The sequence below is a fragment of the Venturia canescens genome, chromosome 6, assembly GCF_019457755.1.
Source record: "Venturia canescens isolate UGA chromosome 6, ASM1945775v1, whole genome shotgun sequence".
Taxonomy (NCBI): Eukaryota; Metazoa; Arthropoda; class Insecta; order Hymenoptera; family Ichneumonidae; genus Venturia; species Venturia canescens.
The window spans coordinates 15801814-15827941 of NC_057426.1; the positions used below are offsets into that span (position 1 = coordinate 15801814).

The 26128-nt window shown below is 35.7% G+C and overlaps 4 protein-coding genes across 9 annotated transcripts; 2 read left to right on the forward strand and 2 right to left on the reverse strand.

The window, feature by feature from the left end:
• Nucleotides 1–547: 547 nt before the first annotated feature.
• On the forward strand, nucleotides 548–2523 carry gdl (gonadal protein gdl). The gene has a single exon (XM_043420862.1). The coding sequence runs from the start codon at nucleotides 1234–1236 to the stop codon at nucleotides 1756–1758; it is 525 nt and encodes a 174-aa protein (XP_043276797.1). The 5' UTR covers nucleotides 548–1233; the 3' UTR covers nucleotides 1759–2523.
• On the reverse strand, nucleotides 2093–8647 carry Lon (Lon protease). Of its 2 annotated transcripts, none has more exons than XM_043420860.1 (10): nucleotides 8167–8647; nucleotides 7100–7327; nucleotides 6832–7004; nucleotides 6337–6611; nucleotides 5790–5981; nucleotides 5397–5701; nucleotides 4814–4953; nucleotides 4425–4707; nucleotides 3160–4063; nucleotides 2093–2921 (listed from the first exon to the last, which is right to left on the reverse strand). In XM_043420860.1, the coding sequence occupies exons 1-10, from the start codon at nucleotides 8427–8429 to the stop codon at nucleotides 2688–2690; spliced, it is 2997 nt and encodes a 998-aa protein (XP_043276795.1). In that variant the 5' UTR covers nucleotides 8430–8647; the 3' UTR covers nucleotides 2093–2687. The 2 variants fall into 2 exon arrangements, with proteins under 2 accessions (XP_043276795.1, XP_043276794.1); XM_043420859.1 differs by having other exon boundaries at nucleotides 6337–6662.
• A 912-nt stretch (nucleotides 8648–9559) lies between these two features.
• Nucleotides 9560–20021, reverse strand: LOC122411820 (bolA-like protein 3). 5 transcript variants are annotated; one of them, XR_006261233.1, is made up of 7 exons: nucleotides 19750–20021; nucleotides 19398–19524; nucleotides 19132–19220; nucleotides 11025–11143; nucleotides 10649–10889; nucleotides 10382–10507; nucleotides 9560–10261 (listed from the first exon to the last, which is right to left on the reverse strand). XR_006261233.1 is itself a non-coding variant. In XM_043420864.1 (5 exons), exons 1-4 carry the CDS (start codon nucleotides 19789–19791, stop codon nucleotides 18830–18832), a joined length of 267 nt encoding a protein of 88 aa, XP_043276799.1. In that variant the 5' UTR covers nucleotides 19792–20014; the 3' UTR covers nucleotides 18467–18698; nucleotides 18787–18829. The 5 variants fall into 5 exon arrangements, 2 of the variants coding, with proteins under 2 accessions (XP_043276799.1, XP_043276798.1); XR_006261232.1 differs by having other exon boundaries at nucleotides 10626–10889; XR_006261234.1 differs by having other exon boundaries at nucleotides 10626–10941; nucleotides 19750–20019.
• A 162-nt stretch (nucleotides 20022–20183) lies between these two features.
• Nucleotides 20184–25162, forward strand: Smg5 (Smg5 nonsense mediated mRNA decay factor). Its single transcript, XM_043420858.1, has 6 exons — nucleotides 20184–20777; nucleotides 20884–21106; nucleotides 21515–22875; nucleotides 23216–24207; nucleotides 24323–24658; nucleotides 24851–25162. The coding sequence occupies exons 1-6, from the start codon at nucleotides 20701–20703 to the stop codon at nucleotides 24916–24918; spliced, it is 3057 nt and encodes a 1018-aa protein (XP_043276793.1). The 5' UTR covers nucleotides 20184–20700; the 3' UTR covers nucleotides 24919–25162.
• Nucleotides 25163–26128: the final 966 nt, after the last annotated feature.

Sequence of the window (26128 nt, forward strand, 5' to 3'; positions counted from 1 at the left end):
GGAGGTCGGTGGAGACCTTCCGGAAGCATTACTACAAAGAAGTTCGATGCCAGGAGGGGTCGACCTTGCCGTCAACGTTCCGGGCGGTGTAAGAAGTTAGAACTTAACGACAAGGAAGTGTTCGGTTAGCATACATTTTATTATGAAACCTTATCATTCCTTTTTATCTTTAATAATTTCCATGTATCCTCGTTCACATAGCGTTGAAATAAAAAAAAAAAAAAAAAAAGGAAGGGAGAACGAGAAAAGCGTAGTCACCAGCAGAAAACAAACACGTCTCTCGTAAGATGCCGTGTATATCGGCCGGAGGTTCATAATGCAAGTGTTTTGAATTCCAACAAAACACGTATTATGGACCGGAGCCGATACACGGCATCCAGTAAGCAACTTGTTGGATGAGGGACGCTATGAAACAAAGACGCGGCTCACGCCACGAGCTAGGGACTACGCATGCGCAACAAGAAGAAAGTCCTCGGTGAAGCCAGCATTTGGTGGCAGGGGGTTGGTATTCGTGAAAAAAGGTGGGTATATTTAACAGCTTCTCTCGTAAGATGCCGTGTATCGGCTCCGGTCCATAATACGTGTTTTGTTGGAATTCAAAACACTTGCATTATTACCAGTGGCCAGGCTAGACTCACGAACGACACGGAAGTAAGCCTAGCCAAAAAGTTGAAGAAGAAGAAGAACGCTGTCAGCGTCCAAGTAGAAATGTACCCTACTTATATTTTGAAAAGCTGACTAGACTTCCGAGAGAGAAGTCTGCCTGTGGTAAGCTGTCTTTGTTTCGTACAGTCCACCAAAAAAATTAGCTGGCAGCAACCGACAACTAACCTCGAATATAGAGGTGGTTTTTAAGTGTTGCACGGGCCGCCTGATCAACTGAGTCAGTATTAAACAGAGGTTGTTATGGTCAGATCGCTTCAAAGCGCGTATAGACCAGAGGACCGGAGCTCAGCTCAAATCATAAAGAAAATAAAGAAGAGTTCAGGGTCTCTTTCTCTGTCCTGAAACTCGAACTTAAGAGTTCTGAACAATCAAATGACGCAGTTAAAAGTAATCTTTTTTGTTGTATTACCCACTACCATAAAGTATCTACCGTGGACTGTTGCACAGCCTTAACGGTGAACAACTGATTCAATTGATTGTGATTGTGATTAATAATACTCAGGACTATAAAATTTTTAAAAGTGATTTATCAAATGATTCTGTGCTAAGTTTCGAAAGTATTTGATAATGGAAATTTCGAATCCAACACCGGAAGATCTTCAAAGAAAACTGTATTTTCTGGTTGAACAACTGCAACACATGGCTGGAGAATTACCACCAAAGTATCAAATGAGATTGCCATACGAATTGCTTTCAGGCCTTGCGAATTCGCTTTTAAATGACACAATTTTTCAAATCGTCAAAGGATTGATGGAAATTCAGCATGTGACAGAAAAGCATCTTTTCCAACAAAGATTGCAGTTGATAAATCAGCAAAAAATCGAAGTCCAAGAAGCTCTCTCTGCATTCGGTACTGACGAGGAAAAAGCCATGACAACATTAATCCTCCAAGATAAACACAAGAGTCAACTAAAACAGACAGACATGAAACTAGTTCTTCAACTTGATCAAAAAGTCTCGGATCAACAAAGCATCCTTGAAAAAGCTGGAGTTCCTGGGTTTTATGTTACCAACAACCCTATGGAAATTCAAGTACAAATGCGACTCTGTGATTTTATTATTCGGTTAAGCAAAATGGAAATACCTAGTTGACCTTTGGAATAATCTGAAGTAAAATGCAACTTTTGGAAATGAATTGTGAATGATCTTTTTTGGATTTTGATTTATAAATTCATCCATCAAAGTGTGATTTCTATGATCTTGAATGAATGATTTAAGCTCAAGGGAAGCTTAAGTAAATGATATTTGACTTTTCTCTCATAAAAAGTATCGTGATTTCTAAATTCTTTTTTCAATACAGTTTTTCAATTTTGCAGTTCAAAACAATTTTTTAATCAGGGAAAGGAAATTCTGGAGTTGGATTCATAGAGTTTGTGGGCAAACAATGTTAAAATAAACAGAAGGAAGCAGTAAGAATACTTAATAATTGCATAATTAAAAGTATCAACTTTACTTTTCCAAAGATATCAAAGAGCATATTTTTTTAACTCATCCCTATTGTAAAATTTGGTGACAATTTAATTCCATTTCTTTCAATTTTCTTATTTTTGTAATATTAACATTTTTTTTGGTTCCTTTTTATTTTTGAAAATTCGTGAGAACCTCATCACCCTTCAACAGTGTAAACTTTAATACAGACGAAAATCGATATCGTTTCTATTATAACGATATCAAATGAATTACGAATAGAAATGAAAATACGCAAACAATTTGTTACATCTACATATTTACACTCTTTATAAGCTTCCCACTGTGCATCTTGCGATTAGAACATGTATGCTGAATCGATAAAACGTTTAATGGCTGCTATTTCTTGTTGATGTATTATAAATATAAACCATTGTGCACAGAGATAAATCGTCAATTGTTCATGTCAATAATCAGCAGGGAATGTCTACATCAAATTTTCCGTCTATTCAGACATTCTATGGACCTGTGCAGCCCAAAAAATTCCACAATAAACACAAAGTTTCCTTTTTCTTCTTCTCTCCTTTGCTTTCTCAATCTTCTCTTCATAATAATTATGCTACAATATCTTTGCTGATGGAAGCAGATGGTATACCAATATTGAGGATTCTTGATGGTACTGAAGCTTGCTGAATTTCTGAACCAACCAGAAAACATATCCTATATATGTCGTCAAACGTTGTTACAAAATGTGCTTCTAACCCATCAGTTATGTATTTTGGTAAATCGTTAAAGTCCTTCTTGTTCTCTTCTGGTAAAATGATGCACTTAACACCCACACGCTTTGCCTAGAACGAAAAATGTTGTAATAAAAATAAATTGGACCAATATCAAGTTCGACAACAAAAATGACTTGATATTGTGAAAAATAGTATGCACTCCACAGGAGTGAAATTAGACTATCTCAAACCGCGTGCTTGTTCTGCCCACGATTTAAAATAGCTTACTTTCCCTCCCTAGGTGTGTAAATATACTATTATTTAGATCAGGAAGTAGAGCAATTCATCGAGAGTAAGATCAACTCACAGCAATGGTTTTCTCTTTAATTCCACCAACCGGGAGGATTTTCCCAGTCAAGCTAAGCTCTCCAGTCATAGCGACATCTTGCCTAATCGATTGTTTCTTCGCGAGGGAAACAAGAGCCACGGCTATCGTTGAACCAGCACTTGGTCCATCTTTAGGTGTAGCGCCTTCTGGTACGTGAAGATGAAGATGAGAATCATACAAAAACGTGTTACTGGGATCGAGTCGGTTGACGAAATTTCTAGCAACTGTGAGCGCGATTCGTGTCGATTCTTTCATGACGTCGCCCAAATGTCCAGTTATTTCGAGAGAGCCTTCGAACTTTTTCTCGCTCGTTGGTTTTGATATAGTTGTTTCGATGAACAGAGTCGATCCTCCCATCGCCGTCCATGCGAGTCCCATCACAACACCTGGCGGTGTTATTTCGTACATTCGATCGTGAGCGAAAACTGGTTTTCCGACGAAATCGTGCAAATTGTCCGATGTAATATCCAACTTTTCTGCTTCTTTTTTCACCACTTTAAATGCTACTTTTCTCGCCACTTTTTCAATGTGCTTCTGGAGATTTCTGACTCCAGATTCTCGACAATATGATTTTATGAGCGATGTCAGAGCACTGTCTTCTATTATTATATGATTTTGATCGAGCCCACTATCTTTCATTGCTTGTGGAATTAAATACTGCTTTGCTATTGCCAGTTTTTCTTCCGCAACATAACCCGACATTTCAATCATTTCCATACGATCTCGTAACGGCTCTGGTATCGTGTCTATCACGTTTGCTGTACAAATAAACAATACTTTTGACAAATCTACAGCCACATCCAAGTAATGGTCTAGAAAGTTCGCATTTTGCTCAGGATCAAGCATTTCCAGTAAAGCTGAAGCTGGATCTCCCTGATGGCCCCTGTAATTTATTCCAATCCATTTTTCAAATTCAGCAATAAGTTTCTAAACACCTGTTAAGAATGCTTGGCTTTGTGAACTTGGAATGTTAAAATTCCTCTTATAAACATTAGTTGTTTATCATTAAGCGATTTTTTAGGCTTTCGCCACGAACGCTAGAAAATCTACTATTTTGAGAATCACTCTTAACAACTTTCAATAGTATTTTCAAATAAGTGTGAGCTTGCAAACTTTAGGATTTTTGGTTAAAAGTAAAAGTGTGAGTAAACAACTTTGTTCGATTGATTGAATTTCCTCAAAATGACTCTATCGGCAAAACATAATTTCTGAATATACTATCAAATGGACAGAATTTTACGTACTTTCCAATTTTATCGACTTCGTCGATAAGAACGAGAGGATTTTCCGTTTTCGTTTTTTTCATACATTGGATTACTTTTCCAGGCATTGCGCCAACGTATGTTCTTCGATGTCCTTTTATTTCGGCAACGTCAGTCATACCTCCAACGCTAAATCGGAAATACTCACGATTTAAAGCTCGTGCTATCGATCGTGCTATCGAAGTTTTTCCAACACCTGGCGGGCCGTGAAAACACAGAATTTTTCCCTGTGTTGTTCCTTTCAATTGGCTCACAGCAATGAATTCTGGTAAAGTGATAAAATTGCAAAAGTTATTTGAAAACAAACTATCGCTTACTTTTTTTAACCGAACGAATGAATTTTTTCTAAACGATTGCTTGTAAGCAGGTACCCAATATTCTTTTTTTTATGTCCTCCATTCCGTAGTGATCCTTGTCCAGAACCTCTACTGCTTCTTGAAGATTTAAATTTTCGGTACTCGTTATTCCCCAAGGCATCGAGGTCAACCAATCCAGGTAATTTCTCGTCACACTAGAATCGTAAAAATGTACGTTTTTACTTAAACTACATAATTATCCATTGAAATGTTTCAAACCCTATTTTTTAACACTAAAATGATTTAATTTGAAAAATATTTTGAGAACGATCGTTGAGCTGGATTTATAATCTAATAAATATCAAAACATAAAAATATCAAAACTTGGTCAGATTAGACATGTTTCTCATTTCATTTTTATGTCCAGTAATATATAGAGAACAAGAATAGAAAAATTCCGTGGTAAATATAAAATTGACATAAGTCGTTTAACAAATTTCCACACTTGACAAATAAAGAGAATATGATTAATGAATTTAATTTCCACATGTTCCAACAATCCAGAGTCATACAATGATTTTTATCATTCGTTCCAAAGTTATCTATACTTTTTAGTTGATTCCAAACGAAGCTAGAAAGCTTGTGTTATTTCACATACTTGAACTCGCTGCTGTGACTTTCCAAAAAACTTAATTTATTGAGTTCTTCGTCTAGCACATCCATCACCGGTTTCGGCACGACTTTATCTCTGATTCTCTCTCTGTATTTTTCTTCAATAGCATCTTTGTCGTCTTTTTCCAAACCCAATTCTTTTTTAATGACTTTCAACTGTTCATGAAGAATATATTTGCGATGCTGCTGTTTTACTTTTTCTTCTACCTCGCGGCCAATTTTTTGTTGCAATTTACTTAGTTCGTACTCTTTTTTCAACAGTGCGAGAGACAGACGCAACCGTTTGAGGATCTGCAACAATATTTGTATCGATTCAATCTCGCATTACAAACAATTTTTCTAATTGAAGAACTATGTAAATTTCAAATTCTAAACTGACGTCCATTTCCTCGAGCACTTCTTGCAATTCTTGTGCATCTGCACCAGTCAACGCAGCTCCTAAATCACTTAGATAAACTGGATTGTCCACAACTCGCTGACCCTGGTGCAACATCTGTTGCAGAGACTCACGATAGAGCGGATTCATACTAATGATGTCACGAATCGTTTTGATCAGTTCTTGCGTCAAAGCCTAGAGAAAATACAAATTTAAGTTAATTAGTATTGATAAAATAAACAATCGGAAAAATATTCAATTAGACTGTTTTTGAAGAGCAATAGAGATTCGAAAATGGCTCCGAATGTAAAATGATCAGCAATATATTGTATTGAAATTACTGATATCTGAATTGACAATAGAACAACTTGTAACTGATTTTTTCACAAATTATTAATGTTTATTTCATTACAAAAACTGAACAATTTGAAAATATTATGAAAAAAATATAACATAAAGATTAACCTCTAGAGGACCGGAAAGCGAAAAAATGCGAATATATGAAATATGATAAGCAAAATTTGTCACGATAACGTAAAAAAATTGTTACCTTAATTTCTTCAGTTTGTCTAAATTTTTCATGAGTAATATTGACGACTTCTGCCATTAACAAACCCTGCGTTGCTGTTTCCTCTACAGTTGGCATTGTAGCAGTGTTCACACTATCAGCTGTTTTGTCAATGTTTTGTTCTTCTGCAGTCACAGCCATTTCTTCAATATTATCATGGGTATCTTTCGTTTCAATCACTTCCAGAATTTGCCCATCATGCTTTTTGTTACGTAATGCAGCTCGTCGATGCTTCTTAGTGACGTTCATTGGCTCGTCTACAGGAACGTTAATTGTCGTATTTAGTAGTGGAAACGTCAGTTTCATCTCTGTACAAAGTACTTTATATTTATGACTATTCCCACGTTTCACATACACTCGTCGAGAGTAAAAAAGAAATAAATTTGACAGTATATTTAGATTCAATATTTATTTTTGAAAATATTCATCAACAATTTTAAATCCTGTAAGTGGTTTAGAAATATATACTTCGCTTACCATGCGGCGGCTTTGGAGAAAGATCCTCCAATATTTGTCCTACTATCTTAATCCTTCTGTGTGCCATAATCACAAGTCTAAGTCGTTCACCCAGGTCTTGTACTTCGTGAATTTGTGCAAATGTACCAATTGAATAAACATCGTCTATGTTTTGCACAACTTCAGCTTCATTCCTGAAATAAATTTGAAAAAGTAATACACATTAGGAATAATGAAAGTAATGTCGAAGATCAGAATATTTTTAAAGTAGATTGATTATCTGATTTACTCTTCATTTTTCTTCAGGAAAATTCCTATGTAAGGCTGATTAAGTTTCACCTTTCTCCTTATCAAATTAATTAATGTTGGATTGGTGATTTCTATAAGTTTAATGAAACGTGGGAATACAGGATTTCTATTGATTGCAACAACTGGAACGTGAGGCCAGACCTCGGGCACTACGACTGTGGCAGGTAGAGACGCTGGATATTCTTCCGCCGAATCCATTTCTTGTTCGCTATATTCAAAAAAATGTAGTGTTACCAAGATATTTACACTCTCCCATGTATAACATTCTATTACATAAATATCATAATGCTGTTTCATTGTATTAATCAATAATTCTTTATATTTTCAATCAAATTTTAATGTTGACTTGTTACTCCACTGGTTCATTATTAATCAAATAAACAATTTTATTTGTCTGATAACGAATAACTAATTTTGATACCTTTTTTCATATACAATTGAGTTAGTATAAAAAGGATACAATATCATTGAATGATAAAAATTTGATAGACAAAACTGAATTATACTTACTTTTCACTCTTAAAAAGTTTTCAATTCTCTACAGAACATAATTCTGTGAGAATATAATTAAAATTATTAGGAGTGAAGGTCAAATGTGATACTTGTATGATTTTAAAGTATTTCTAGATGCAACAGAGTATTTAATTTGTCGATAAAATCATTCCAAGTATACATGAAAGCTGAAATATATCTTAAAATAATAACTATGAGAAGATGTTTGAAGATGACCTTCAAACTGGTTCATTATTGAATACATTTTTCAAGTTCGATACATACAATGAATTTTATTTGAATAATAAATATTTAGCAAAAGCCATGAAGTATGTGTGTTTTATCCCATTTTCTCCAATATTAATTTCAGTTCATTCTGAACTGTTACTGAAGGTTTGTGAGATTTTTTGAAACTGATTTAGAATCGAGTTCAAAATTATTTGTAGCATGATAAATCCCGAGACTCTACCGAGTCTCTTGATATTTTTTATAGACAATACACAGAAACATGAATTATTTATGAAAATATATAACAAATAAATAACAAGATCTTACCTTGGAGGGTCCTTGTCAGAAGGTGGCTTTTTCGTAGAATATTCTCTAACATTAATTGGAGCGCTGGTTTGTCTATAAATTTGAATGCTAGAAATTCCCTCAATCTTTGTGCTTGAATAAAATGAGTTTCGTTTTTTCGAAACCGGCGAGATTCGCGATTCATCGAAACCACGAGAAGAGCCGCACAAATATCTACCGATCGTAAATCTATGTCGTAAAGTCGGCAAAACTCTTGATCCTACAACTCCTATCAAAAGCTTCATTGTGAAATAATCCTTGATTCGATTTTTTTAAGAATGAAATTTTTAAGAAAGGAAAAAATATATTTGGAGACGGCTTCCTGCCAAAGTATCGTATGATAAAAATATATGGTTATGTGTACAGGCAGAACGGAGTGAGTCCAGATACGCGTGTACTGCGATATAACCTAACCAAAACTGATTACACTGACTACTGACTACTACTGCTACTACGCGTGCATGCAAGAAGGAAGAAGAGCTTCTAAACTTTGGCAAAGACTTTGGCTCCCCTAGTTCGGCTTGTGGCGGATTTGTGCCACCACATCGCAAGGACCAACGAGGCCAACCGAGCATCAGCGCCAACGGCGAAAGCAAACATTAATTCCGCGCTCGGAATAAGAAAACCGTTTTAACGGGTGTAAGCGGCCTCTAGTTCCCCCGGTTCCCCCTACACATGTGGCGGAACAATTGGGAGATACAACGTGTGCGCGTCCACCCGCTTCAGTACCAAAAAATCGAATCCCTCGTAAAGAATGTTTTCTGTGATAAAAATAATAAATATTGCCTCAGTATTGCTCATCCGGTTGTTAATGATTATTACAAACTCCATAACCCACAGGCTTTTAAAATTTTTATAGCACCGTATGACCTAAAACCGCATTTTAGCCACGCAAAAGCGTGGCTAAAATGCGGTTTTATGTCATACGGGCTATAAAATAGTATACGATACTCGTGAATTAAGCTGCTCTATTATAGCACGGCGTGCTATAATAGGCAGCTTAAGTCACACGTATCGTAATGTACTATTTCCAACGCTAATCATTGACAGTTATTTGACGATATTTTTAAATCAAATGAACACTAAAAAAACAAAATTGGAAATTCCGTCAAAGTGAAATACAATTTTTTTTTTAATTTTCATAGTGGCAGGATTTAATTATAAGGTCAAATCGACACGGCCCTCTTATTGGCGGCCAATATTCTTTCTTCGAGAACAGCTTTGTGTTGACAAATTTTCGTCAGCAGAGGCACGTCGTCGTCTTTTGTCCAACCACCGAGTGGATACAAAAGCAAAATTGGGTTTTTGAAGCCAAGATCGCTCAGCAAACGTTCTCGAGTATCCTTAATAATGAAAATAGTGACGGAACAAAAAATAATGTAATCAATATTCACACATTTATTGATGGTAATAATTTTTGTGCTATACGAGTTACAGTACTCAGCATTCCGAGAAAAATGTTGAATAAAATATCAAAACATTTTTTGATTCTTTTAAGTACAATTCTTGTTTAAAAATTCTTTTTTTCTTTCTTTATGGATTGTCGAAAAACATTTTGTGAAAAACGAAAATGATCGATAGAATTGAAGGTTAAAATTTTTCAGATTCTCGTTCAATTATGGAGTTATGGAACACAATTGAAATGCTTGTAGCAACGTTATAAAATAATTTACTTGCGTAAGCAAAGCGTTTTCATTATGAATAGGATTTCTAAGCTGGAAGGCAAAGACCGCGTCGGCTTTCTAGCCAATCGTCGACTAGCCAATCGCTCGATTCGCAGATAATTTTGACGTATGGATGCCGCTGATCGATTGTGTCGAATTGGCGAGCGCATCTTTCCTCTTTCCAATGATCGTAAAATTCTGGTTTTCTCAAAATAGCTAAAGATTTACCAGCGTATATACCCTTGGTTATAGCAGAAAATTTTCCAAACAATTTTTATTCGCAGTGCTTATCGTCAAAACTATTGGCACAGATTGGTTCACTTCTGTTCCTTTATCGCTCAAATATCTCAAATGTTGAGTTCACAGGAATTGGTCTTCTCACATGAAAACAGTCAAGATCAATCAAGCCCAACCTGAAAATAAATTCCAAACCTCAAAAATCATTGAATTTTTGCTATTTTCGTTGCAAATAAACGTTTAGAATTTTGACTCAACAAAAATAATGAATTGAAGGAGAAATAAAAAGAACAAACCTTCTTTCAAAATTTGTAGCCATTGTAAATTGATTTTCGTAGTGCTCTATCAGATCGCTCAAACTATCAAATTTCTCACCGCCACCAACGCCGTATTTAAGATGCTGAACTTACTGATCTTCCCACCTGCGATGAGATGGTCAATTGAGGAAATCGTCGTTTATGAAATATTCAAAACAGCGATGGAGTGCTTTCAAACTTGAGATCATATCATAACATGAGTAACAAGATCATCAGTCCTGACCAATAAAACGTTTCCTGGTTTACTCTGCGATTCGTAGTCGAGAAACGATTCGTTTTTTCCTCGCTCGAACATCAAACTTTCGGCTTCTTAGGCGGATGAATGTCCATGGCACCACCATTCGGTTGTTGGATCCGCACAATCAAGAGGATACTTTAATTCAATAACTTGACCGTTTTTTTATTCTCTCAATTGTCCACCATTTTCCATGTAAAACTGGGCGAGCTCCGAGAGTGTGGCAAACTTTTCACCTCCATAATAAAGATCCTAAAAATCATCAGCGTTCTGAATCTTAATATGAGTCACTTCACTGTTTCACCTGTAAATAACGCGAATCTTATTATTTCACTTTTTCATTCACTCCAACAAACATATTATCCGTGCTTAAAATATTTTTCTTACCTAATGAACAGTGTAAAGTCACCGGGATTCAAAGAGCTTGGATGTCCCAGAAAGGAACTGTCGTAACCACGTGTTCCATCAAAAGTCGCCACGTTGGGATGAAACAAATGTCTGTCTGACTAAACTCCGCCGATTGGTCACAAATAGTTTTTCGCAGTTATTAAATAATCTATTGACTACTAAACGTTACAACACAATTATTTGTGACCACCTAACGATTCTACATCGATTTAGCGTCATGTTTAAACGATTGAATGGAAAATGAAAATTGTTCGGCCAAATTTGCTTTAATTTTATTTATTTAATTAAGAATGAGGAGTGACCAGTAAATATTTAAATTACGCCACTAATCACTACCTAACGATTATCTTTAGTTTGAAATTAATTAGAATTTAGAATGCGATTGGTTAATTAAAAACTTATTTGCCCGGCTAATTCCCACCGACTGGTCGACTTTGTCCCTGCCAACTGGTATCTAGTTTTTTCAAATTATCAAATAATTCAACGATTACTCAATGATAAAACTTGATTATTCGTGACCACTGAACGATTTTCTATCAATTTAGTCATTGATTATAATCGATTTGAACAAAAAATGAAAAAATTTCGGTTAACTTGCACCCAAATTTTGTTTAATTTTGTTTATTCGATTATGAAGTAATTAATTACCACTAAACATTTCAAGCATACTGCTAATTACCACTTTACAATTCTCTTTCGATTGAGACTTATTAAAATATAATCGGTTGGGTGATAACTACTTCAATAGGCTAGACGTAGCCGGTGATTGGGAAATAAATTTTTCGAGTTTTTCAATAATCTAATGACTACTAAACGATTCAACTCGATTATTCGTGACCACTCAACGATTCTCTATTGATTTAAGCATTGATTTAATTGATTTGAACAAAAAATAAAAAAATTTCGGCTAATAACTTGCATCCAAATTTCGTTTATTCGATTATGAAATAATTAATTACTACTAAAATTTTTAATTACAGTACTGATGATTACTAAACGACCACTTAAAGATATAATTAATAAAAAATTAGAAAAGCGCAAGTCATACGGCCAAGTTTATGGAGGTCTTGTGCAGATTTTGAATCTGCACTCAAAATTCGGTAATTCAAGATGGCGGATCCAACATGGTGGATCGATAATACAAAAAATCCTTTGATAAAAGCGAAAGTTGGTACTCGGGGGTTTTCGGGGCCGCTGATTACAAATCTGCACTTAAAATTTGGAAATTCAAGATGGTGTATCCAATATGGCGGACGATAAATGAAAAAAAATCATTCGATGAAAGCGCAATCTGGTACTCAGGGGTTTTCGGGGTCGCTGATTAGAAATCTGCACTAAAAATTTAGAAATTGAATACATATTCATTTTTTACATCCAGCATTAGTTCGCGATTTTTAATTTCCACTTATGTTTATCAGAAATAGTTTCCGCTTTTTGAATAATTGCTGTAATGAAATATAAAAAGTCAAGGCGAAGCGATCCACATGAGAAGAATCGAAAATTCAATATTTTGTTTATTCGTCTAAAATGATTTAAAAATAACGATAGTTGTACTTGCCTCGTCAGGCATTGCCCACTTGAACGATCGGAAAAATTGAACGCATTGACATTTCCAAAAAGAAAACAATAAAAACAGTCGAGTCTTCACTTACATTTGATCTAGCAGAAATATCCATATCAATTTTGAACCATTTACTAATAAAAGGGTTTATTTTTGAAATTCCGGATCCGCCATTTTGAATTTTCAAATTTCAAGTGCAGATATGTAATCAGCGACCTCAAAAACCTCTGAGTACCAACTGTCACTTTCATTAAACGATTTTTAGTGTTTTCGGTTCACCACATTGGATCTACCATTTTGAATTTCGAAATTTTGAGGTTGGAATCGTAATCAGCGATCCCAAAAACCCCTGAGTATCAACTGTTGCTTTCATTAAAAGATTTTTGGTTTTTTCGGTCCACCATATTGGATCCGCCATTTTAAATTTCGAAATTTTGAGATCAGAATCGTAATCAGTGACCCCAAAAACCCCCGGCTACCAAATTTCAAGTTGATAGTAAGCAAAATATCGTCTACCAGAAATGGTCATTTCATTCTCAAATGCTCTACCAGTGAAGGGGTTAAACTCAGATTAACGTTGGAGAAAACGGGCATTAATGACTCAATTTTCACGGAAATCAAGAGACTCGGTAGAGTCTCGGGACAAGTACATTGATAGCCCTGTCGTCTGCTGGCCTGAGGCTCTCGCCGAGACTATACTTTCTCTGAATTAAAACGATTCGCGGTGGTGGGGGTAAAATTCGCTTGTGATTTTCTTAAATTACGAAACTCATGAGTTATGTACGGCTTTGAAAATTGAACTTATAGCTAATTAAGGAGTTCTCTGTCGAATGAGCCCAAAATCAACATGATCAGTGTCGTAATTTCTGAGAAAAAACTTTGCACGGGCTTAAGATTATGCAAAAGTTACTAACACATTCAGGATTTGACGCATCTGTATACGGGTACTCCAACCGCTACAAACATAGGCCCCTTGGCCCCCACGATCACCAATCCCTGGTGAGAGAAATTTTGCTGCAACCAATGAAGGGTGAGAGAATTTTTGGGCTAATGACATTCAATAAAAAGAGCAAGCAAGTTTGGCGGAAAGCTGAGGAGCTCTCGAGAACTCGAAATCACTCGAAAGCCACCAGCCGAAGTTTCACGTCGTGTTGACGTTTGGGGTTATGATGTTAGGAAGTGCGTGCGGGAAAATAAAAATAATTTTCGCGTCATCTAACAAAGTGTATACTAATATTTATTTTGTTAAAACTTGTGGTATACTGAACCGGTATAAAAGCGGCAGCGTAAATGTAGACTGTGATCTGTGTGTGAAAATGAAAAATATAAAAAAATGCGCAGTGCTTATGTCAACGAAACTTTTCAATATTTCATTATTTCGTTCGATTGGAAATAAGTGTCAACTGAGATAATCTTTAAATTAAACCAGAGTGCGCGGAATATTGTCAAGTGTAAATATATCGTCGGTTGCGTGATTATATATCATGTGTAGTAATGTAGATTATATATTGAAGCGAAACACTGACTCGAGAACTTTATTTTATTTTTATTTGACGCCATGGTACGCACGAGTGTTTACACCGGCGGCCATGTTGAAAAACTGTCACTTCGCGAAGCGGCGCTCGGGAAGCGAGGCGCTCAGCGCTGCCAACTCAATTTCGATTCCACAAAATTCCCTAGATTCGTGAAATTCTTTATTTTATTCAATTTCAATTAAACAAACTCTTTCTTATTGAAAATAATGATGCGGATCGTTAAAGAAACGTATTGTGGGCAATTTGGTGAAAATTTCAGATTAAAATTATTTAATTTTTTAAGAAAACTTTTCTTTGAAAGATCGAGCGTGCACAATGCGCATGCGCGATGACCTACTTTCACAGGCACGTGCAATAGACGCAATCACGAACAAATAAATTAATCGAAACGAAATAAAAGATTCTTGTGGATAAAATCAATTAAGAATAAAACAAAATAATTAAGAAAGACGCGAAATGTGCGTAGAAGCAATAAAAATTGGTTTTATTAAATTATATTAAATTTTTGCACATGCGCAGTGTGACTACGGCTCGACTCGGCCAATTGGGACCCACGCGGGGGAGTTAGCGCACCAATCAGAGAATTTAGAGTGGGAGTCCCTGATTCGAGATTAAGTCGCGCAGCGAATCAGAGAAAGGGACAAAGTCCAAAAGTATTATGATCATTATTTCCTTTGTTTCAACGGGTATAAAAACCCGAGCGCAGAAGCTCCAGCAGCTAGTCTCGTCTCGAATCTCGCCACGCTAGGAGCCAGTCACGTCTCGAATCCCTGAGAGCTGGACTCGCATGCCATAACCAAAAGCCAGTCTTGCCTCCGGATCTCGCCGCGTGAACTCGCCAAATTTAAAGAATAAAGAAACATAAAATTCTCGCTTATTTTCAAAATCGCTCATAAAAACAAAGAGCCAAATAACATCGCTGATATCCCACTCAGAATTCAAATAGAATAACACATTTCCTCTCTCACGCTAAGAGGGCCGGGTTCATTCGATTTCGTTTGAACTCAAGATTCTTAGGTGAGAGTTTCCGATCTATCCAGGAGGGCCGGGACAGTTCGATTCCGTTCTGTCTCAAGATTCCTGGTAGATTTCCAATCCTTTTTCTATCCAAGAGGGCCGTGGCCGTTCGATTTCGTTCGGTCACAAGATTCTTGGGTAGGACTCCTACCTTTCCACGTCAGAGGGGCCGGGACAGTTCGGCTTCATTCTGTCTCAAGATCTCTGGGTGGATTCTTTTCCAACGAATCATTGTTTTCTGAGTGGCAGTTCAATTAATTAAATTCATTAAAAATGATTAAAACCGACCAAGTTTCTTTATTCTTATAACGAGACAATTGCGAGTCATTTATTATTTTGAGCCAATTAAATTATTTCAAAAAGCGAAATATCTCACTAAAAAAAATCATAATTTGAATTATATCGAGTCAAAAGAGTGAGATCAACCACAAAAATCCACTCGAACAATCAATTTGTATTGTATAGAGTCAAAAAGTGAGTTTCTAAGAATTATAGCTCAATTATCAAATTATCGAATTATCAAACAAAATTAATTAAAAATTTATCAAGACCAGCGTTGGCGAGAATTATTGAAAAATTATTATTGCAAGCGAAACTATCATTATTCAAATAAAAGCGAGCTTAAATTCATTGCGAAATTCATCATAATTAATTCTGCGAAAATTATTTTCTTTTTGTGTGGAGAAAAATACCGGGAATAAAATTTTACATGCGATTAAAATAAAGCGGAAAAACTCGATTTCAAATAAAAAGCCTTTATTTTTGTAATTTGGTTTAAAACAATTAAAAATTGAATAAAACATTTGTCATTTCAATCTAATTTCATTTTACTTTTGTTTTTCCTTCATGCCCGCTCTTCTTTATTATCGAATTGCTCGAATCTTGGCGTGACGGTGTGCACAAGCACAAACGAACCGTTACAATATGCGAGATCCCTTTGATAGCTGTGTCGTAACGAACCGGTCGGGGTTTGACGTTACGAAGTGCGGGACAAATGTAACAAACGTTCGCACAGTTAGTGAATAATAATATAAATAAGGCAAATCAGTTTATCAAAAATAGGTCTGGAAGTTGTAAAGACAAATGATCGTCAATCTATAATGTGTCAAGATTTCTTTTTGCGATCTGAAATATTATGGTTGATAATTAATAAAACAAGAACACACGAAACTATTAGTATATAATGTGAGAAACTCCAATCGAATAAATGTTTTCTAATTGATTGCTTGTGTCATCATTATTTTTGAATATTCCCATATCATGCTTCCTATTGAGTTTGGCTCTGCTCTTTCCGATCCTTGTTTTGACTCCATTGGTTTCTAGCGGATCGATACATATTATTAATTCGTTGCCTGAGATGTGTCCTCTGATTTTCTACTACTTCTTCATGCTGATTGTGGTAACGTGATTCAAGAGGTTTCCAACTATGATCATCAATTGCACATTTTGTACATCAGATTCTCAAAACAGTTTCTGGTCTTGTTATAAGTGTAGTTATTCTTTTTCCACCTGGTCTGTCGAGTAATAAATTTTGAAACTTGTTCCAAAAAATCTTTGGATGCTTTTTTTGCTGATAATATGAAAAGTTGAATCTTCGGAATGCGGTAGACAAACACAAAATTTGACGTTATAGGTTGACGAACATTTTTCCTTACAACTTCCAGACCTATTTTTGATAAACTGATTTGCCTTATTTATATTATTCACTAACTATGCGAACGTTTGTTACATTTGTCCCGCACTTCGTAACGTCAAACCCCGGCCGGTTCGTTATCACACAGCTATCAAAGAGAACTCTCATATATAGACCGATCCAATCGACGTCGAATATTGTGAATAATATCAGAAGCTCCTGAAAGCCTGAAGAGAATCAAATTTTCTTATAAGTCTCCGCCACCATAGAGTAAGAAATGGCTAGCTTGCATGTGATTTTTTTGGATTTAAAAGCTTCTAAGAACAATTCCATAATGTTGAAATTTGGAGTTACTCATAAATTACTTGTCCTTCGATTGATATCATAAATTTTAATGCTGCACGTAACTCAAATGGTGACTGTTTTCAATTGATTAGAAAATACTTGGCCTCGAATTGATATAATAAATTTTAATGTTGCACGTAATTTAGATGGAAGTTTTTTAAATTAATTTAGCTGTTCGTAAAATAAGACGAATGAGGCATCGGTTTCCAAAATTATTTCAAGCGTGATGTTTCGGTTTTTTATGTTTTACTTGTTATTTGATGCTTCGGACACTTTAAAAAATAGATACAGATTAGTTTTTTTTTAAATATAATGCTTTTTCTAGATTTGTTAAATTTTTTTCGAACTGTTCTGTATTTTTTTTATAAAGTAATTTTTTTACAATTAAAAAAAAAAATTTCAGATTTTTTTTATGGATGTAATTAACGGCAAACTAGGGATCATCAATGTACTTGTCCCAACCTTTTTTTTCCTAGGGGAAGTTTATGGTTTAGGTTTATCTTTTTATAAAAGTTAACCCTTCCTTACTAACAAAAGTGGAGGTTGTGATGTATACGGATAAACATTTTATGTGGTGGAAATATTTTCTGGTAGAGATGTTACGTGGTAGACATTTATAAAATGAATTATATTCATTTTGATAGAGTTGTTGCGGGGTAGTGTTTTATCGTGGTAGAAATGTTACGGGACTTGTTTTTTGGATAGACATGAATTTTGGTGGAGATGTAATCGGTAGTATTGAATTTTGGTAGAGATGTTTCTGGTATAGGGATGGAAGTCTGCCTTTTGTTACAACACAAATAATTGTATGCCTTTGAAAGGTGTTGATTAAATCAGGAGTTTAGTTCCAGGTGCTTTAGCGTGCTAAAACAACCGTGCAGAAGAGCACTAAAATCAATATCTGGAGGATATCTGCTACTCTGAGCACCGGATAAGTTTATCCGTCGGATAATAGATTTCTAGAGGTGAAGAGAACGATATGTGGGAGACATCTTGGGGACAAAGTTATGCAAAAGATATCTGTCGGTGAAGAAATGGGCCATAAGAGGTCCTTCTTGACAGGTAATGCCCGTTTTTTCCAATGTTAATCTGAGTTTAAACTCGGTTCATCCTATCTCGAAACTATATGAAAAAAATTGAACTGAGTTTGAACCATAATGGCCGTTTTCTCCGACGCAACTGAAACTCAGTTCAATTTTTTAAATATAGTTTCGAGATAGGATGAACCGAGTTTAAACTCGGATTATAACGTCGGAGAAAACGGCCATTAACATGGTGGTTAAATCAGCGCGGGAATGAAAGGCTTATTTGAAAAATCACGTGCTACACATTTTCTCAAATGATATATTTACACAAATAAAAACTCAAACGTTTTCATAATCTATATGTACATAAAAGTGTAGATTAGTCAGATTGTATTCGTCTGAAGATGATGGTGTGGCTAATTTTAGTTGACCAGGTTATTTATGTTCGTTCAATCATATTTTATAAAGTTACTAAGGCCTGGGGATTCCTGTCTCTATGCGAATCCCATGCATGTCTTTGATTTCTTCCTTCAAAGTCTGTAAATAAAATTTAACAAAGAACTTGCTTTTACATATTTTTTTACAGTGTATAAAACTTGAAAAAAACAATTAGCAATCCACTAACCACAGGTATTCACAAATTTTTTAAACTTTTTGAAACCGGTCCTTCAACCTGTCTGCATTAAGGCAGAAAGTTGTATTTTTCAATAAATTTCAATTTTTATGAATTTTTCAGTATTCATGCACGGAGCATCAGTTTTTTAGTATCTCTTCCCTGGGATAGGTCATCAGGCTCATGCAACTTTGTACACTTGTCATTTTTTACCAAATTAATGTAGCGACTGATGCATATTTTCTTTATTATGCAATGAGAGTTGAAAAAAATACATTTCCAGTCGTAAATGGTGCTTAGAAGGTCAGAATGGCCGTATTATGGTGGCTAAGACTGAACCAAATCCAAATTACTCACTTCATTAATGATTCGGTGTTGTTTAACAGTATTAAGACCTTTGAATTCAGAAGCAACAACATTGATGTGGAACATTGCCCCGCAACCTCCTAAATTGATATGATAAAATTAAATTTATTTGAATGAACAAAGAAAATATATAAAGCTAGTCAGAAAATTTATATGGTTTTTCTATGAAAAAATAGAAAAGCATAGCTGATAAAAAAAAAATTCTGAACAATTTGATAATTTTCAGAAACTGAATACAGTGCTCAATGAAAAAGTACCTGAGACATCTGTGACTTCAATGGTTTGAGCGTTTGGAAATTTATTTCTTAGGATATCAATCATTTTCTGTTCAGCCTGTTTCCCAGCAAGAGCACCATTCGGTCCACTCCAGACTCTGGAGAGGAGCTGCAAAACTTTTAGGTTAACAATCTTGCTAATTTTTTTTTCAATTTCGATTGAAATTTTTTCAAAAAATCGTAGGGCAATTGATTTGTCAAGATGATTTTAATTTATGATTGTTTAAAAGCTAACCCGCGAATTTCGTGAAAAGCTTTACCGGTTATGAAAAATATCGTATAGTGTTGTCTCACGTACATTACATTTTATTAACGAACTGGTTTTTTAACTCACCGATATTTTACGTGAATTTGTATTGAACACACGACCGAACATAATAGTGTGATAGTTGTAGAAATTAGATGCTTTAATGTCAGTGTGATATGATGGGATGATAATAAAAAAAACCCGAGATTTTGAGGAAAAAAAAGACACGATCGAGAGGAAGGGGAAACAAGAAAGAAAGAAGAGGCCGAAGAGGAGTCACACGAGGGGTCGGTAATAAATATACATTGGTCATTAGACTGTAGACCTCCTTGCTGTAGACGCTGAGGTTTTGTACCTTTCGCAGGGCCGTGTTAAACTCATAACAGACGATTCTCTCTGTGGATGCGTTCAACCACTTGAACGTCGGGAGCGTTGGAGAACATAATTCTAAACGCACCCATCTAAACGCTTGTAGCGTTTACAACGCCAAGTCGAACGCAAAATAGCGCTAGCGCTATTAACGCTGTCAGCGTCCAAGTAGAATGTACCCGTAGAGTTCTGTTAGATATCATGATCCGTGCATGAATATTGTCAATTATGCATCCAGTCACATTCAGTCTAGAAAAGACTTTCCTCTTACGTCTTCTCGCACTCGGCATTGCATTGCTCTGTATCGGCGAAAGTAATTCTTATTCTATCACTGTGTAATTTGGTCCAGAGTTAAAATACATGGAATTTTTCGACAGCTGGGCTTGTGTCGTATTTTTACGATAATAAAAATCGAAATCAACGCTTTCGTGTATGTATAAAAGCAAGCAAGCACGCGTGCGTGTAAAAAAGGGCGAAAAATATATAAGAAAAGGGAAAAGGCGTGTTCCTACGCGAAAGTGTGAAGCGTGTGTGGGTGAGCGAATGTCGACGAGTTTTCACATCATAGGAAGGAGATACGCGTGTCAAGAGACCGCGGGGAAATGAGTAAAATGACGTGACGAATGTACAAGGTTAATCGAACAAAGAAAGCAATGAAATAAAACAAGAATGAGAAGATCATTCAATCCTAAAGTTCCGGATACCCGGACGAATGATTGTCTTGAAATCACTAGGAGGTTGTACAGGTGGGAAATTTTATCATTATCCTTGATTCACCCAGTTTCTCTAACGTATTGGTTTTGCTAAATTTTTAATTATTCTCACGGTTATGACGGTCATTCTCGATTTTAGGGTGATCACAGACATTTCCAAGAAGCTGGATGTACAAAAAAGCTGTGCCCTTAATGTAACGGATATTTTCACACCTTCGGGAGAAGTGCTAAGGGCAAAACTCAAGGATTACTGTGAAAGATTGATTTTTAAAGATCCCGTGAGTAATGCGTGCAAAACTGAGGAATTACTTTGGAGAAAAGGGTTCTATGATGCTGTATCTGCATGCAAAAAATTACGAAAGGTAATATGATTTTCAAGAATTACTACACTACTTACGTGCTAAACATTGGTAACTTTGAAAAATTTAATTTCTTACAAATAAAATGGTGTATATTGCAAGTGGCAAAAAAGACAAGTAGAAAATTTAAGAATATATGAGATATTCTGAATTTTCTAGGGATTTGCTAGAATATTTCAGAATCTCCTTAAACAAGATAACATATTTATTTAGAAATTGTAGACTGGTTGGAGCATTCATTTTCCAATTCGAGTAATTCTTTTTGATTGAAATCTAAATTTTTTTAAATTTGAAAAAATGAAAAATTAAAGTTGGCAGACATTTCTGAAGAGCTATTCACTAGTGTATGATAGTTATCCCAATGATTTCACGTATCAGTATTCTGCAATTAAATACAAACATATTTAATAGGGAAATACATGGAATGAGACAGAGAAGGCATTACTGTTGTCGCATTTGGCAGTTGGAGTGGGATTTTATCATCATCTGATTCTGAAATTACAAATAGAATGTGATTTGGATCTAGTGGGGGTTGTAGATTTTGCATATCCAAGACACAAAACAATGAGTCTCTCTAATCAAAAGATAAGAGTGTCTCAGAACAAACTGTTATCAGAGGAAGTAAGACAGTGCGCAATGAAGATAATCCATCGTAGTCTCATATGCTTGGGAGATTTGGCACGGTACAGGCTTGATGTTGACCCTAGTTGGGATCCATTAACAGCAACAAGATACTACAAAATAGCTGTTAGTATCGATCCAAATATTGGTATGCCACATAATCAATTGGGAACAGTAGCAGGAAACAGAAATTATGGTGTTGATGCTGTCTATCATTACATGCGTTGCATTCTTTGCACCGAATCCTTTGAAGGAGCCGAAGGAAATCTGAAAAGGGTAATCACGGCTCATTCTTACAGCGACAAGGAAAATGCATGTTCTTTCCAGAAATGTGCTGGGAGATTGTTTTCTCTGTTACAATTATGGGACAGTGCTTCACCTGATTCGGAACGCATAAATCACAATTGCCAGGCCTTACTTATTGAGTTTGAGAAATGTTTGAATACCGAACTGATTGAAAAAAACAATTTGAAAGGCATCAATGATGAGGACAGCATTGAGAATTATTTACAAAATTGCAAGAGCAAACACACTCTGGATTTGACTGACAATATGATATTTAAAATTGTTGCAATTTGCCTCATGTCTATTGCTAAATTGGAATCAAAAGAATCCGGTGAAGTTCAAGGCGCTACTGCTTTCACTTTGACGATACTCTTGCAGCTTATGCAAATTACTATCACTCGTTTACAACGAGCTATCGTCGCTCTGAATCTGCCAAATTCAATGATTTTAGACAATAAAGAAAACTCGGAATCGTATAAACAAAACGGTACTAGTGATATTGAAGAATCAACCAAACTTTCTGACGAAGATCGCGTTGATTTGAACGATAACGAGAGAAAAAAAATTGTCACCAATATTCAATCTAAAACCAACGGAATCATCGTCGATCGTAAGGAAAAGAAATCCCGCGATAAATCAAAAAAAAGCCTTTTAACAAAACTTCGTCGACCTCGGAAACGTCTCAATAGCTCAGACTCTGATGCCAGCGAAGTTGATGGTGCTAACATTGGATCCTCCAGCGATGAATTGAATTCCGATATTTCAAAAACTGAGGAAGAAGAAGACGACGTTTTTAGTGATTCCAATGTTATTTCTGATGATCCACTGTCTGAAGACTTTACGGACGATGAAACAATGAAATCAAGGTATGCAACATCAACTGTACATTAATAGCGTGTCGATCAAAACACTTTTTTTAACCTTTAATGCTGAAAATAAATCAATATTTAAATTTATGAATTGCTGTTCCTTGTAAATAAATTAAAACCATTTTTTTTTATTATTTTAACTATCAACTCTTTTCCTTCTTATCCAATTTGAGAAAGCGAAAATGTTTCATTTTAACTTCTAGAGAGCCAGTGATTCTATTTAATTCAAATTTGAACTGCAATCAAGTTGTGTTCAACTTTCAAATATCTGATGAATAATGTGTCAATTTTCATGAAAAAAATTGCTACTATTTAACCGAAGTCGTATTTCAATTAGCGGCTGCAATAACCTGACCTTGTCGATCAACGGTCACAACGTTAACACCAATGAAGAAATAGAGTCTAGAAACGAGGACAGCGAAGTTAATGCACTGGAAAATGGGGATAATACTGGAAGTGAAGATGCGGGTAATGTGATGGAGCAAGAGAAAAATATGAGTACCTTGATTGACACCGTCCCGATTAAAAGCAACGGAAGTTTCCATGAGGACGAAGAAAACTCTCTCTATCGTTTAGCACAATCAAAAAAACAATATCTCAGTCCGACAACGCTTATTGAAATATTTAGCAAAGAGGGTGCTCTCGAATCTATAAAAATCTGTTTCGACTGGCTGCAAGGAAATCGCGAAATATTTAGAATGTTTACCAAGAGTTCGGGAAGTTCGTTAAAACGTGTCACGACTCTTTTAAACCTTGTAAATCTCCAAGAGTTTGAATTACCTTTCGTCGAATGGGAACGTGATTGCGTATTAAGTTCGAGTATTGAGAAATTGAATGAATCGGTAGAAAAAGTTCCTTTGCCCGAGGACATCGATTTACGAGGATTGAAACTTTTCCGGGAGTCGCATGAAAAACTCGACTGGCATATTTTGCGACACACGAAAATGTACAAAAACGAAGAAACGCTCTTACGTGTCAAAAAAATCATCCAATTCGGTAATTATCTCTGTACGTTTACAGACTCCGGTGTCAAATACGATGAAAAGAAAAAACTTTATATCACTACCGATATAAAACATTCCATGAAAGAAGAAAGTCAAGATAAAGTTAGAGATCGAGATATTGAAACCGAGCATTCAAGGGGGAAATTGATGCGACACATGGGCCAATTATGGCTTAAAGCCGAAGTTCGAGCTTTAGAAAGCCGTTTACGATCAAAACTCATTTCGCCTTATTTGGTTCCGGATCAAGAAGCTCTTGCCAAACATACACCAGCTCTAAAACGCTTGGTTCATGCGAAGAAGTTCATCGTTATTATTCCCTCGGTTGGTCAGTATTGAATTGTGAAATTGTCCATAAAAACAATTTCTTGAAGATTCTATGTTTTTCAAAGTACTAAAATACAGAAGTTTTTCCATTTCAAATATTTTACTATGATTCACAGTGGTTTCTGCTTTGGACGAGATGAAAAAAACGAGCAGCAAAGCACGCGAAGCTACAAGATGGCTCGAAGGTCAACTTCGGAAAGGTTCAAGATTTCTACGGGCCCAAAGACCACACGAGAGATTACCCCTGCCATTGATCAAAGGTCCAAAAAATAAAGATAAGGAAGCATGGCTTTTCTTTCAAATCATTGAGTGCTGCCATTATTTAACACAACAAACAAAAGTTGGTCTCAACGGTGACAAAGAGCCACCAGTTGTAACGCTACTCACGGGGTTCAGCGTGGAGGAAAGGAAAGCAGCTATTTTCAGTCCTGATGGATTATCAAAAACTGCTGGTAAGTTTTTCGGATTGAATTGCGGTTTTATATTTTTTCAATTTTCGATGTGCTATAATTTTTGGAAATACAACGGAATAAACGCAGAACCATTCTTCACATTTCCTTTAAACCGTTTCTATAAAGTAATGGTTTGACTGAACTCTTCCGATGTTTTTGAATCCGATCTTGATTGCTAACTTCTGATTTCAGGTGTAAATCTCGAACACATTGAATCATTTCACACAAAGTGGAAGACTTCGAGCAAGAGTCACGGTTGAAATCCACGGATTACTGGAGATTACTCTTCGTCTTCTCACCGGTTCACGTGAACCGGTGTCAACACAATAAACGCTCATGTGAATAACAAACACGGGGAGCTTTCAGGGCACGTTGGCTCTTCGTTCGAGTTTAAAACGGTTGAAAACCCATGAAGGAAAATCAACCTCAAAGACTCTCATGATAAAAAATTAATATGTTACCATCACGCTGACCATCTTGCGGAATAAACATTTATCTTCGATATTTATGTTTTATCTATGAGGGGGGAAAATTTGGGGTAGGAGGAACGATTAAAAAAATTGCAGCAGGGACTGAACCGGGGTTCGAACCGGGTGGGGATCAAATGTTGGAATGACTAAAATTTCGAACAGCTAAAATCTCGAGTTTATAAACTTCGAATGATAATATGGAGACAGATAGATTCGACTAGAACTTTGAATGCCGAAAATAAATAAAGCAGAAGCTGCAAGGTTCGAAGCACGTTTACATCGAAAATAGAATGTAATAATCGCCCATAGGACGATGACTAAAATATCGATTTTTCGAAAATTCGACTATCACTCTTTTGATTCATAAATTACTACAGTCAGCGATACTGTAAAAATTTACAATTTTGAAAATATAATAACGAAAGACCAAATATTACTGAGGTTGAAATACTGAAACACCAAAAAGTCGAACAGTAAAAATAGCGAAACGTTAGAAAGTCGATCGATCAAAATAAAGAAATGCAGTGGAGCTCCAAATACACGCGTCTCACTCACTCACTTACTCAGTGATCTCCAATTTGAAACATCGCCATTTTGACTTTCGCCTTTTCAAGCCATCGCTATTCTGCATATCTAAGTTTTATAGGCTCGAAAAATCCACTTTCGATTTTTTGCTACGCTATATTCTGGTCTCTCTGTAAAACAATTACTCTACATTTTGAATTCGAAAATATGAACTTTTGACATTCGGATGGTCTGTTAAAATTGCATTCCAAATGAAAACTATTGAAATATATATTTTCGGGTAAATACGAATTCAAAGAAGGAATTTTTTATTAAACACGCAATCTACTGAATAGTCAATCGGGAATAAGAATTTCGAATTATGTATTTTTCTCCAAACTGATATCACTACTTTAAAAATTTTGAAATATCGACAGTTCTACAATTCAGTTATTCGACATATTGAACCCCACCCGTTCGAACCTGGGACCTCCAT

Coding starts and splice junctions, on each gene's coding strand:
- LOC122411820 (XM_043420863.1), bottom strand. CDS start 19,791: ATGTTCGGTCGTGTGTTCAATACAAATTCACGTAAAATATCG. Junction 19,525..19,749: donor CAAATTCACGTAAAATATCG/GTGAGTTAAAAA, acceptor AAAGTTTTGCAG/CTCCTCTCCAGAGTCTGGAG. Junction 19,221..19,397: donor TGAAGTCACAGATGTCTCAG/GTACTTTTTCAT, acceptor ATATCAATTTAG/GAGGTTGCGGGGCAATGTTC.
- Smg5 (XM_043420858.1), top strand. CDS start 20,701: ATGAGAAGATCATTCAATCCTAAAGTTCCGGATACCCGGACGAATGAT. Junction 21,107..21,514: donor CATGCAAAAAATTACGAAAG/GTAATATGATTT, acceptor CATATTTAATAG/GGAAATACATGGAATGAGAC. Junction 22,876..23,215: donor GATGAAACAATGAAATCAAG/GTATGCAACATC, acceptor TATTTCAATTAG/CGGCTGCAATAACCTGACCT.
- Lon (XM_043420859.1), bottom strand. CDS start 8,429: ATGAAGCTTTTGATAGGAGTTGTAGGATCAAGAGTTTTGCCGACTTTA. Junction 5,982..6,336: donor GACAAACTGAAGAAATTAAG/GTAACAATTTTT, acceptor TATTTTCTCTAG/GCTTTGACGCAAGAACTGAT. Junction 5,702..5,789: donor AAGTGCTCGAGGAAATGGAC/GTCAGTTTAGAA, acceptor ATATTGTTGCAG/ATCCTCAAACGGTTGCGTCT.
- gdl (XM_043420862.1), top strand. CDS start 1,234: ATGGAAATTTCGAATCCAACACCGGAAGATCTTCAAAGAAAACTGTAT.